This window comes from Tigriopus californicus, chromosome 8 (assembly GCF_007210705.1).
Source record: "Tigriopus californicus strain San Diego chromosome 8, Tcal_SD_v2.1, whole genome shotgun sequence".
Taxonomy (NCBI): domain Eukaryota; kingdom Metazoa; phylum Arthropoda; class Copepoda; order Harpacticoida; family Harpacticidae; genus Tigriopus; species Tigriopus californicus.
The window spans coordinates 8,097,483-8,110,901 of NC_081447.1; the positions used below are offsets into that span (position 1 = coordinate 8,097,483).

Below are 13,419 nucleotides of genomic sequence, written 5' to 3' on the forward strand. Positions count from 1 at the left end.
TTCTCTTCGACTTCGCTCTCTCTCGCTCTCGACATCGCGACAACAAAAGATTGGCAAAACTCAGCTATAATATAAAAATAACATACTTTGTTTATTGTTTGTGGCTGAGTAGTGGTTTAGGGGCTCCGGTGGTTCATTCCGACCTCACGGCAGGTTGCGTCTGACTGCAATGAGCGAGCAACTCGGGCCATGGAACGGAATCCGCGCATGTACCCATTACTCCATCCAAAAATTTGTGACAGTGACTATGAGCTTATCCATCCCAAATTGGGGATTATTATCCATTGATCAATTCTCTAACTCAACCCACACCTGCCGTAAACAACATTTCGGTAGGCCAGGACCAAATGGCACAAAATCTTCGGATGGATAATGAGTACACTCTTTACGGCCTTGTTCTCAGGATCACCCCCATGCCCAGCTTGATGGATCTTTGGAGGACTCAAGCACGTTCTTATCGTTGACGGCTGAAAGACAATGATGATGATGATGAATGATGATAACAGGCAGACGGACGAACGGAAGGAGCTCAGTCAACTCATGGGGCCTGGTTGTACGTACATCAACGACCCTCGCCTTTCAGCTTTGAGAGCCTTGAGCGATGACTCTGCTTGGACTGAGAGGCCGCAAAGGATCAGCGATGCCTCAGCTTGAATACAAAGGAGATCATCTCACACTGACCTGCCGATGCTTAACCGGCTACGGGGTTCAAATTGACAATTGGCCTAACTCAGTCTGTCTGTCAGCGATGGAAGCACTTTCATAAGTTCGACATCTCTCGCAGTGTCGTCGGTAGACGGTAGCTGCTGCGCACTGCTCGCTTCTCTTCTTATCATTGGCTTTCGAAATGCATACGAGGTTGCCATCTCGCAGGAAATATGTTCATAAGGTTTATTTATTGGTAGTCTGTTCCATTAAACCTATAAATGTGGCTTATTCTTTGACTTACTTTAAGCTAGATTGAGCCTCGGACAGCCCCCAATTTGTTCTCGTCCCTAGTAGCCGACCCACACGCCTCCTAAAACCATTACACAGACAGCAACGACTTTGGGAGCGAAATGTTATTAAATATGATATGCATTGAAACTCCAGGTATAAGGATCATAGAAAAATAAGTTCATTTTTTGAGTGGAATTACTCTTTAACTATTTAGCACTTTCCTAATGGCCTGACTCTTTTTCCAACTACACCCTCACGCACAGAGTGTGGAAAAATACATACACATGCGACGATTTCGTCAAAACCGCCACATTTTCTTGCCTTATGCCTTTCCAATTTTTATATAAGTGGAAAAAAATTGAATAATTGGCTAACAATATCTGAACAAAAATTGCTAGAGAGATGTTTCTCCGTACGAAATGTCAAACGCAGATTTTCAGAAAGGGTGATGCTTTCAAAAAATAAGGCCTAGCACCTACCTTGTGCACCAATGTGTCGTCATCAGCCTTAAGCTAACTTCACTTCAACCGCCGAGCCATACACACGATGGTTAGAGTCGGTCTGGCTGTCCTTGCCCCATCTACGGATTTGAGATCGGGAAGAGGAACATTTTTTTCCCCATGGCGCTCTGCATTTTTCAACAAATTCAATGGCCACAGGCGCTCGGACCGCTCGGACCGCTCACTTTAAGTCTGATGTCTCTAGATCTGATGCAATGGGCTTCAAACAGGTTGACCAGATCGACTTCTGATGAGCGTCACGGCCCCTAAGACTGCCGCTGAATACGATCCCTCAGACACATTTAGGACTTTTAGGCCCAGGCTGGAGTTAAGTATTTTTTGGCTTGGGACTAGTGGTTAACGGCTAACTATGACCTTCGCCGCCTGAGTCAGCCTTTGTCCCCCACCTAATGGATGAGTCCGGATGGCGTCACATTGGGCATTTGGCTCGCGTCAGCTGCCTGGCAGCTGAATCTACTGACTGCGTGTACTACCAAGCAGTATCGACGAGTATCGACTCCTTTTCAGCTCGATTCATTCACAGTGATATCCGACATCCACGTGGGCCATTCCCGGACCTCGAACCCTCCCCCACCCATTCAACATGACGGAAGATGATCAGGTTTGTCATACCGGAGAAGGCGGCTGCTGCCGTGGGTAACCTGTCGTGTTTCATTTTCTGTCGCTTTTCCATGTCCCGTGGTATCAGGTGTTCGACCCGTCTCTGAAGAAGAAGAAAAAGAAAAAGATAACGCCCTTCGATTTGGGTAAGTCACTGAAATAGACAATGGTGAAGAAAGGGAGGCGATGGCGCTCCGCCCACTACCCTACCCTAGGGAGGCCACCTTGTACCTGGTGTGTGGAAGAAAAGTTGGCGGCCGTGAGGGCCAGCGCAGGAAGACAAAAGCCTCGCAGAAGGGAGACATAAGAATCCTCTGTGACCCGAGACGACGAGTTTATTGAACGCTCGTATCTCTGAGTTAAAGCTTGAACGTTACCCAGAATGAGCATCTGCTCACCACTTAGTAGAGAGTATTTTCCTACATATTCAAGCCCCTAACTCCGAGGTACTGACTTTCACCAAGAGATGCTTTGACTTCTAATGCGAGTTTTGTATTCCCCTTTGGCTTTATCAATACCTTGACCGACTAAGCGCTCTGGAACTTATCGGCATGGTTATTTTTGTTAACTTTGTTTGTCAGTGCAAGGTCATTTGACACTTCTAATTAAATCAAGCAACTAAGTACATTGGTTTAACTCAGGGCTCGGGTCTCTGTTGCTCCTTGGTTGCTGTGCACTTGAGCTGTGCATCGGATCCGATCGGATTCGGATTGGGGAAAATTTCAGATTCGGATCCGGTCGGATTGAGCATTTCGTTTGGATTGGGAATGGAAAAGTCGGATTGGGTTCACATCCGATCCAAGTCCAAAATTGCAAGATAAACTAAATGAATGTGACTTTGTTTTGATAATGTTTTCTTTCCCAACTCTCAAAATGTGGGGGAAATCAAAGAAAATCAAAATAAAACTCTGTGAACGGGCCTATTATCTTAAAAGTTATTACAATTGTGTGGCAATCCCACACAGATAAACAATAGTACAACAATTGAAGCATATGAAATGAAGACAACTTATGCTATTATACTAGTGTTAACCAAAATGACACTATTGCAACAGGAAAATTATACATAGCTAAGGCAACTTTACTCAATCTCATCATTTTAAACTGTTTTAGTGGCAAAAAACACATTTATTTAAAATTAAATGAGTTCTTTCAAAGCCAATTGAGTAAACAAATCAGATTTGGATCAGATTTTGCAAAACATTTCGCATTATAGTCGGATTAAGCAGAAAATTTCGGATTCGGTCGGATTGGGAAAAAATTCTCGGATTCCGATTACAAAAAAGATCACTTCGGATCGGATTCGGAGACCCTCTCGGATCCGATGCACCCCTCTACTGTGCAAGTGAAGTGTTCGTTATAGGGGGCGGCAAGTCACTCCCCAGTTATTAAGTGCAATTTCTCTCCCTCGGAACATTTCAGAGGTGTTTGAGAAGATCATGAAGTTCAAAGTTGTTGATTTTTGATATCCATGATATCCTAGTCAGCTTCGGTTTTGAACGCATTTTGGCACGGTTTCCCAACTGATTGATCATGTAGAAGAGATCATTGAGGAACAAGAAAGACATGAGTCCGTCAAAGCCTATTTTGACTATGCAAAGGCTTTTGATAAAGTAATCATGGCCTTTTGTTTAACAGACTTGATGACATTGGGATCCAAGGGAAGGTTCTCAATTGGACAAGAAGCTTCATTCATGATAGATTTTTTCAACCTTTTACAAAAATGGCAGGACATTAGTGTAAATATTTGTAAGATCCTTGCCTCTGAGCCCCGCAGGGTAGGGACCTATCATCAAATAGTGTGAAGCATTAGGTTATGTCGGTTATGCTTGAGTAAGGTTAGGTTAATAAGGTCAGGTTAGTAAGGTCAGGTTAGGATTTTGTAACAACATAAATCTACTTCTTAAATCTACATGGCGTGGAATTTTCACCGTATATGCCGTCACTGTCACTTTTGACCAAAGAATAACGTCCTTATTGGCAAATCTGGATGAAGCGTACATCAGTTATCCTTCTTTGCCATATTAATCTAAATCAAAATAATAATAAAAAGTTGCATGGTCTCCTATCTTACACTTTTATGTCAAAAGTGTTAAACTACTGGTTGAATTTTGACAGTGATAATATATTCTGAACTTGATGAGCCATTTAGCCTTGTCTTGTCCTAGACGGGAAAATGGCGTCCCTAATAATACATCTTCGAAATAATCCATAACTGAAAACATCGCACCCACAGGTATGTGCCTGAGTCGAACCTTTTTAAGGGATTGTGAAAAGTTCGAGTGCTCTGGACTAATCATGCAAAGAGTCCTGGTCATTTGCTTTGTTGGCCTTACCATGTGGGGAGGTAATAAAATGTTTGGGCCTCTGAAGAGGAACTCAACAATGTCTGATCTTCAGTACAATCCATAAGATTTGCCCAGCTCCAGCAGACAATTAATAATTGTTTAAAGCCCCATAGCTCCCTCCCGCCGTCATTGTGATGCGACCACAGATCAAATAACTAGCTCTTGCATTGGCCCAAACTCAGTGGGGCCTAATCAGTAACAACGACCCACAATCCCACAGGTTCTCAATGAACGCAGTCAGTGACAAACTCACTCAAAACCCGGCCACGCTTGCCGATCACAATTCAGGAGTCACTAGACACCAAAATTTATGTACCAGCTGATGAAAGCAAGTGTTCGCATTTTTCCCTACGTTATGCAAGGTCTAGACATTAGATGGGCTGTGGATGTGACCAATTCGATTTATGGCTACCATTGCGATGATGTCGGTCCCAAATCATGGGTGTCAGTCCAGCACTCGCACAAGCAAAACAACAACCAACAGGAACATGTCAACCAAAATAAGCCCAAATGGAGGCTTTCCAAAATATGTGGTGATTCTAAAGGGATGATGGATGACCAGGATTTTTTTTATTTAATATGGCTTTTGTTATGATGTGCACAACCCAACAATGACACTATTTGTTTATTCATTTTAAAGTTCCATGGGTGGTTTAACACAGCAGGCCAGTCAAGAGGGCACAGAAAAGAATTGACAACAGTTCATTGATTGCTCAATGTGCATAGATGAATGGATAGATGGAGTAGGTAGCAGAGTGTGGAGCGATCGAGAAATCGAGCGATCGGGATCAGAAGCACGTCCTTCATTCATTATGGACTGTGATCTAGATCAAAAAGTACCCATTCCAATGAGCAAAGACACTGTTCACATTTATACACGGGTTTTATTGCTTTTTGTAAAATATGTGCCAGTGTTTAAGCCAAATCATCGAAAGTTTCAATTTTTTCGAGCTGGGGAGAAATTGAATATTGAATATTTTGCTGACAAGTTACTGGTCAAATGAATTTCGTTGTAATCACCATATACCCTCCAGCAGCCAGGAATTGGGAGTGGTAGGTGTTGTTATGCTGACAGCATTCAAGTTAGACTTGAACAAATCTCCTTAATTAACATTCCAGATCAACCCTATATATACAAGGATTGTCTAGGTCTGTCAACTCAAATTCTTTGGCAGACCAAATATTATATAAAGATTAAGAGGTAAAAGATCCCTTCATTTTCATGGTACTGAGGATACCATTCCCTGTAATTGTTAGAAATGCCGGTGAAAAAAGAACTATTACTTTTTTGAATTGATGGCCCTAGTCTTATATTTTTCTTTCCTTCATTTGAAAAGCAATAAAGCCTTCCGATACCGTTGCCTTTACAAAAAACCAACGTGTTTCTGATAGCGTTACTCAAATCAGGCAAAACTCCAGCCCTGGTTGAAATGCTTGCCATGACTGCTACCTACCTTTCGTTCGGGTCAACAAAATTGTTGAGAGTATCAATTTTGTCATAGGTTGGAAGTCTTCCACGATCCCCCTCGTTCCAGGGTCTTCTTTTGTTGTGAGCTTACCGGCCAAAACAGTAGGCTGGCCAGGTACACAAGTTCAACCTGCTCATTCCTCTAAGAATTCCCCCTTTTTGGGTGGAAAATCTAGCATGGATCTTGTCACTGATTATTTGTTCTGTTCTTCTGTTTGCCTGGACAGTTGTTTTGTCTCCTCTTGGTCAAGCTAAACTTCAAGCTAAACGGGGGAACCGCATTCCGTTTGCTTCTTCTCGTCCGCCGTTTATCGGCTGCTGTAGTGAGTGTCACGGCCACATGGGTCACCACACGGGCCACCTGGGCGTGGCTGGCTCCAAACACTGCCGAGACGGGCGTATGTCGCCTCATTGGACTTTTAGGTGGAACATCATCGAGCTCACTATTTTTGCCGTCTTCTATTTTAGAGGAACACCCGATTTGGATGGCGCTATGAAGGACGACGAGGGCGAGGCACCCACGGCTGAGGCCGCCGAAGAGGTGGCTGGACCACAGACGACTGGACCACCCGAGGACGACCTCGACTTGGACAATTTGAGCAAAAAGAAAAAGAAGAAGAAGAAAAAGAAGCTGGTCTTGGACGGCGGCGAGGACGAAGACGAGGCCCATGAAGCCGCCGACCCCGACCTTGACCTACCGGAGATCCCCGGTAAGTCTCACCCACTCAGGTCATGTCCTAGATGTCCGAGGGTACACGCCCCACTTAGTAATTGACCTTCGTCCCTGGCCATGGATTGAACTAGTGGGGCTGGACCCTTCGAAACAGCCTTTTGTCTTGGCCCAGGTCAGGTTAAACGTGACCAGGTTGTGTGTGCACTCGCCCTATTCTTTGAATCTCCATTGAATTGGAGTTGGTCAGTTCCGCGGTCCAGTCTATTGAAAAAAAGCCGGAGACTCATCCGGACTAGGTTTTGTCTATTTGGGTCATGGGATAAGGTCCTTTCTGAATATTATGATTGGTCGACCATCATGATCGTCCGAATCTTGGCACTTCTAACTCAGTGTTGCTTGCTTCTCATTTCACTTTGTTTCTGGAGGCCCAACTTTAATGATGCACCCAAAAACGGTTACTGTTTTTTTTTCGTTGCAGACGACATTGACTTAGAGAGTTTCGGCAAGAAGAAGAAGAAAAAGAAGCAACCGCTCAATCTAGATGAGCTCGATGATGCCCTGCCTGATGAAAAAGAGGTAACCCATTATAAAAACACCAATTCAGTGAAAGTGATCGGGTTGGTTATAGATTGCGAAAGATGAGACGAGAGGCTGTTGATTGATCCAGCTGTTCTCGGCCATCAAGCATGTTCGGGTATTCCTGTTGAAGTTCCCCCAGAGTGAATAAGTTGATTAACATGCGAATGTTATCTGGACCATCTTCGAAGGCCTTTGTTGAGCGGCTCTTTTAGGGATGATTTTCGTTCATGATTGTAGTCAACGAAGCCAAAAGCAGCTTTATTAACCGCTTTACGCGCTCCTCGTGTGTGATCGAAATGTCGACTTAAATCAAGGTTACCAGGGAACAAACCCATTACCCTGCGGCTGCCCTCGCTTCCCTCATTCTTATGTGTATCAATCCAATTTTAGGACGATGAAGTCGATTTGGAGAGCTTTGGCAAGAAAAAGAAGAAAAAGAAGCGTGCTGGTGAATTGGGAGGCGACGATATGAAAGATGACGACAAGGAAAACGGTAGGTTGTCCGACAAATGATAAGGGTACTAAATGTGCTAGCTAGAGGAAAAGAGTGAACGGTTCTTGAGCGAGTCGACTTGAAAGGCTGATATGTCTGGCAATTGGTGGGTTCTTCAGCATTATCTTCACTGGACCTTACATGTATTCTAATACTAACGGTCCTTCATAACTCACTCCACCATTAGCTAACTCAAAAGAAGGCACTTCAGACAACTTGGGCTCAGTTTCAAAAGGGCCCAAAGGTAAGCAAGCCACTTGGCTAATCAATTTATCTGTCCGCCATGAGAGAGCCAACGACTAGTTTTCCTGGAAGATGCCCTTCGAAGCCAAATGGAAATAAGTCCTTGTTCTCTTAAGTTCATATTGATTTTTGCTTGCTTGCTTACCTTGCAACTTCACCATCTCAACTAAATTGTTTTCTCCTTTTACAAAAAAAAGGATTCTTTTTCGGAGCTTTCTCATTTTTTAGCATGCATCATATAAGATTTACTTATCAATAATTTCTCTGCTTGCCCACCACACGCGTTTAATTCATTTTACTTCATCTGTCATTAAACAGCTTGGTTGAAACGGACACCTAAATTATTGTTTATGCTTCGGCACTCCCCTGGAATTCTGAACATGTTATAAGTGAAAAAGACGAAGCTTTGAACAACCGGCACAGTCCTGAGTTTGGAGAGCTTCTCGGGTTCTAAAACGATCTGAATATCTTGGAAAAAAAAACAATCTTATATTAAGCCTCCTCGTTTATGAATCGGTGATGGTTAATCACACAGTGTTGACTAAAGGCCTTGTGGCAACGCTGTAGGCCATTTGTTAACGCCTCTTATACAATATATGAAGGATGAACTCGCCTTATCAGTCCTTTCCTGACACTAAACACTCAGTTGTTTTAATGTATTTCATTTGTCAGATGGCCTTTTCGCTCATAGAGCCTCCGTCTCAAGATTATTCATAGAGCAATTCAGGCTTAATTTGAGGAACATACACTCTGATACATGTATAATACGCGGTTTTGTTTTGATTAAATTTAGGCTAAGGTAAAAGTGTACTTTTTGGCGATCGCCCATAAATAACCTATGTAGTTCCCATGGTTGGCAATACTTTGGCCATTCGATTTGGCAAGCTGTCTACCAGATATTTTAACATATTTGGATCGATGTCTGCCCACACTTTTGCAATTGTTCTTCGAAGTGAGGGCAAGGTGGTGGATTGTGGAAGTTTGGTGACCTCTTCTATCATGATGGACCACAAGGTTTCGATGGGATTGAGGTTTGGGGAATTGCCAGGCCATTCTCCTTTCCTCCAATACCGTAGAAGACTTCGATCCAACCACTCGCATGTGGATTTGGCGACATGAGGCGGAGCTGAGTCGTGCATGAAAATTGCATCGGACATTGATGACAGCAAGCGGCGCTTCCGAATTCCACCTGTTGGCCCCCTCCTGTAAATGGCATCGAGATCTTCATTTGCCAAAATGTGCTCTCGATAGTATTGCGAATTGATATTGACATTTTGGGGCACAAAATGGAGCTGAGAGACCCCCATAAAGGAGAACATTCCCCAAACCATCAATTTGGGAGTGCTTATTTGTGTTGGTTGGGGGAACAACAACCTTATTGAATGCCCAAACAGGGTCGATGGATAAATGTTTTGAAGGGAAAAAGTATAAGTAACTTTCGTCACTCCATAAGACTCGCCTTCATTCTTCGATGGTCCGATTCTTGCGATCCTTGGCAAATCGAAATCGGGCCTCCTTCATTTGCTTCGAGAGGATCGGGTTCATGGGCCTTTTGCAAGATTTTGTCATGAGGGTGATCTTTAGGTGTCGGCGAACTGTCTCCCTTGATATAGGGTAACCAGATGAAGTCAGTATCGAAGCAAGTTTTCTCGTGGATTGGCCTCTTTTCCCAATGCTTTTGGAAATGACAATTTAAAGAACTTTTGACACAGAGCTTCTCCGTTACTGGCCGATCCTCCAAGGTTTTACCAGTCTCTGTGCGCCTTATCCATTGCCTTACACTGCTAACATTTACACCAAGGGTCTTAACGACCTTCACTTGAGGCATTCCAGCCTCCATCATTCCAATCCCACGAGGCTTGACCGCCAATCGCAACTGACTTCGAAATCTGGATATTGCAAAATGGAACCAGGCACATGATCACTACAACTGATTCTGGATCAACTTACCCATTTGATTGCATATTCTTGTCTAAATAGAAATCCTAAATCTTTATTCAAATCTCTATCATAGCAAATTTCAACATCGTGAAAAGCTGCCAGGGTTCCCAAAACTGATCATAAATTGAACTAAAACCGCGCAAAATTTATGTGTCGGAGTGTAGAATGGATGCCTTGACAAAGTTCTTCATTTTTGCCCATTTGGGTCGAATTCGTTTTGAGGATTTCACTACCTTGCAGTACCAGTGTAAAACTTCGAACAGTCTGCCCAACAAAAGGTTGGAATGAGTTAGAGTCTCTGGTACCAGCATGACAATATTGCTGTTATGTTTAGGATCATTGCCAAGTATTGGTGGGAAGGAAAAATAATTCAAGTTCAGAAAAGTCTGCCTTGAATACCATTGAAAATTTTAAGCAAAACTTTCAATGTACGAATCACCAACACAAACCCAACATAAAGCCAAATCTGGCACAATAAGAACAGATGCAATGAATGAGTAGTGCCAAAATACATTCAGCTATTTGGCAGTACTCGATTGCCAACTATTTAAAACTATTGGAACAAATATACGCCAACTTCACTCAAACTTTTTACATTAAAAAAGTTTTCTTCTCAAAAAATATTTTCATCAATAAAAAACCACCTGGTTTCCCCATAAAGTTTCTTGCCCTATTGTTATTTGGGATGATGCATGCCTCTTGGCCCCATAATTGGAATCAGCCAAATCACCTCACATCGAAAAAGACGTATTTTTGTAATGTTAATCAAGCTTTCCTGACTTAACCTGGATTGGGTATTTCCTAGTGCCATTATCAATTTTTGGAACGTGGTAGGCAATCTCCATTACTAAATGATCAGAACTAAGTTTTGCTAACCGCTAACATCTTCATTTGGTCATTAAACGCGTTGTTGAAATATTCTCTGGGCTTTACTACATTTTGTTATGCCTTCAAGTGTTCAAAGTTTGACATACGATTTTCATCACTCTTCGTTTTCGATAGTTACTTGCACATCACCATCTCCGTTCTTACTCTGCCAATAACTAAAATCAGCTTGCCGGAATGAAAATTGTGTGAAGAATATGCATTGCCAATTCTGCCGAATCCTCAAGGTCGTGCTTAATGATGTTATTCTTACTTCTGCTTGCTTTATAGTTGAAGCCAATCCTTGGGTGGATTCGGATCGTGATTACACCTACGATGAGTTGCTGCAGCGTGTCTTCAACATCATGAGAGACAAGAATCCGGAACTCGTGGCCGGCGAAAAGAAGAGGTTTGTCATGAGACCGCCTCAAGTGGTGAGAGTAGGAACCAAGAAGACCGCCTTCGTCAATTTCACCGAAATTGCCAAAATGTAAGTAGATTTCGCCAAGTGCAATCTTAGCAAACATTCTAGGAGTTTAGGATTAGGAAATGGACCTACTAACCATAAAGGGACAGACATAACGAGCCAAAAGCAAAGTTTAAGAACCCTTGCGAATACTTACTTCCTCTTTTTGAAGGTTGAAAGGAGTTGAGTAACTCCTCACAGAGGTGGCAGTTTGTCGGTGAGGAATTGCTTCAACGTTAGAGAAGTACTACTCATTCCCACTGTTAACGCTTGATAAGCTTGACATTGTCCAATCACTTCCATTTTTCTACCTGCTAGTAGTATCTCGATTATCTTAGTTTTTTTTACGTTATTTGACTTTGAGCACGAAGATATGAGAAACCTTTTCAGGCAAACACATGTCAAATTCGGAATGGTTAGAGCTTCCGTAGTGCGTACTGTTTTTGTTGTTTGTAAGTTCTCGCTTGCTTCGTCAATGGTGAGGGCAGGGAATTCGTGTATCTTGAAACAAGCATCAAAAACAGGGAAAGTTATTAGTCATTCTTGGTAGTCATTTGAGAGTTCTTTAATTTAGCAGTCCGAGCGAGGTTGACTTTGGTCCTCTTTTCTTCTAATTGCTACCCAGAGTTGGCCTTGGTCATATGATGCTCCCTCGACCTTGATTCCTTTATCTAGATGCTCATATCCCTTAAGGTTGGTTCCTGCTCTTGGGTCCTGATTCAATTATATACAGTAGATCAAAAGAGGAACAAAATGAAGTGATAGAGCGACAGAGCACTAAGGAAGAGAGACGGCGACGTCTGCAATGCAATGCTAATTCATGTTTTTTTCCGCCCACTTCTTCCATCTAGGCTTCATCGTCAACCCAAGCATCTGTTGGCGTTCCTCTTCGCCGAGTTAGGTACAGTGGGCGCCATTGACGGAAACAACCAGCTCATCATTAAGGGTCGGTTCCAGCAGAAACACATCGAAAATGTTCTCCGACGTTACATCAAGGAGTACGTGACGTGCCACACGTGTCGGTCCCCGGACACCATTTTGGATAAAGAGACGCGGTTGTTTTTCCTCCAATGCATGTCCTGCCATTCTCGATGCTCCGTTCAGACCATCAAGACCGGTTTCCAGGCCATCACATCCAAGAGATCCAAGACCAAGCAGTAAAATATTTTCGCCACTGGTATCTTGTGTTTTCTTGAATAAACTAACCTCGCCTCAGAACTACTCGTTTGGTTTATCCATGGCCTTAATTAGTTTTCGGAATTTAAAGCGGCATTTTGGACGCATCCCTTAATTACAGGGATTTTGCGACATTGAGAAGGAGGAAATCTTGAAGTTTTAACTCTCACGCTACGATCGATTGACAGGAGGCAATCTTCCTGGGCGGAAGGAAGGAAAAAGTAAGGTTTCATCTCTGGATATGTTGACCCCGAAGAAAAGACAAAGAAATCTGAAGAGGTTCGAACTTGGAAGGCTGGCTAGCTGTGCTGTCCTTCCTCGTGGTACCCACATCAGAGCCCAATCTTCTGCTTGAACCAAGGAGGCCCAATTTGAACGCTTCAAACCCAGAGAAATTTCATTCCACTTGAACTGTTTTTCGATCATAAGCCGAAAGAGTGCAAGCCTGATTGAGAGTGAATATCGGCAAGCTTTTTGATGAACTTAGGCTCGGCCAACGGTCCAAAACGACAACTAAAGAGATAGCTAGATCAAGAGAGGAAGAAATCTAATTGTGTGTCAGAGATTGGGATGACCAGGCTCCAGAGGTTTCCGGTGTGACCTTGAAAGATATTATTAATCTACCTTGGAGCTCCTCTGTGATTAATTGTAGCCTCAACATGACTTTCTCAACGTGATCACAAGGCCGGTCCGGTCTTTGCTTCAAACGGACTTTCAGAGTCCGATTTTGGTACTTTAGATGCGAGATTATCAATTTGGAGCATTGCGTTACGGAATCATCACTGCCATCCTCAACACCATGATTCATCCAAAGAACATCACGGACTTTTTTACCCTTGCCTTACATGCGTCTCATTTTTTTTGATTAGATAGGAATGGATTGAGTAGGGCTCTGAATCTAGAAGAGAACAAAAGTGAGATCAGTGCACTATAGGAATTTGATTTTAATTCTTTCACAAAACAATAAGTTTAACTGGGCCCCAGATCCAAATCAAACGCACTTAGATAATATTCTCTGATTCTACTTGTCATATACGGCCTTAGCTACCCTTCAGGCACCCTTTAACGTACTTTTAATGTTCCAACTGCCAGTTGTTGAGCCACTTTC

At 43.0% G+C, this 13,419-nt stretch overlaps 1 protein-coding gene across 2 annotated transcripts; it reads left to right on the forward strand.

Annotated features, from left to right (window-relative positions):
- Window positions 1–1,907: 1,907 nt before the first annotated feature.
- On the forward strand, window positions 1,908–12,353 carry LOC131885192 (eukaryotic translation initiation factor 2 subunit 2-like). 2 transcript variants are annotated; one of them, XM_059233146.1, is made up of 8 exons: window positions 1,908–2,061; window positions 2,149–2,206; window positions 6,344–6,586; window positions 7,028–7,125; window positions 7,519–7,621; window positions 7,809–7,865; window positions 10,961–11,159; window positions 11,987–12,353. In XM_059233146.1, the coding sequence occupies exons 1-8, from the start codon at window positions 2,044–2,046 to the stop codon at window positions 12,294–12,296; spliced, it is 1,086 nt and encodes a 361-aa protein (XP_059089129.1). In that variant the 5' UTR covers window positions 1,908–2,043; the 3' UTR covers window positions 12,297–12,353. The 2 variants fall into 2 exon arrangements, with proteins under 2 accessions (XP_059089129.1, XP_059089130.1); XM_059233147.1 differs by lacking the exon at window positions 7,809–7,865 and having other exon boundaries at window positions 1,910–2,061.
- The last annotated feature ends 1,066 nt before the right edge of the window (window positions 12,354–13,419 follow it).

Bases quoted from the DNA above. Each gene is read 5' to 3' on its own strand.
- LOC131885192 (XM_059233146.1), top strand. The intron at 6,587-7,027 runs GTAAGTCTCACC...TTTTCGTTGCAG, and splicing joins TGACCTACCGGAGATCCCCG to ACGACATTGACTTAGAGAGT. The intron at 7,622-7,808 runs GTAGGTTGTCCG...CTCCACCATTAG, and splicing joins AGATGACGACAAGGAAAACG to CTAACTCAAAAGAAGGCACT.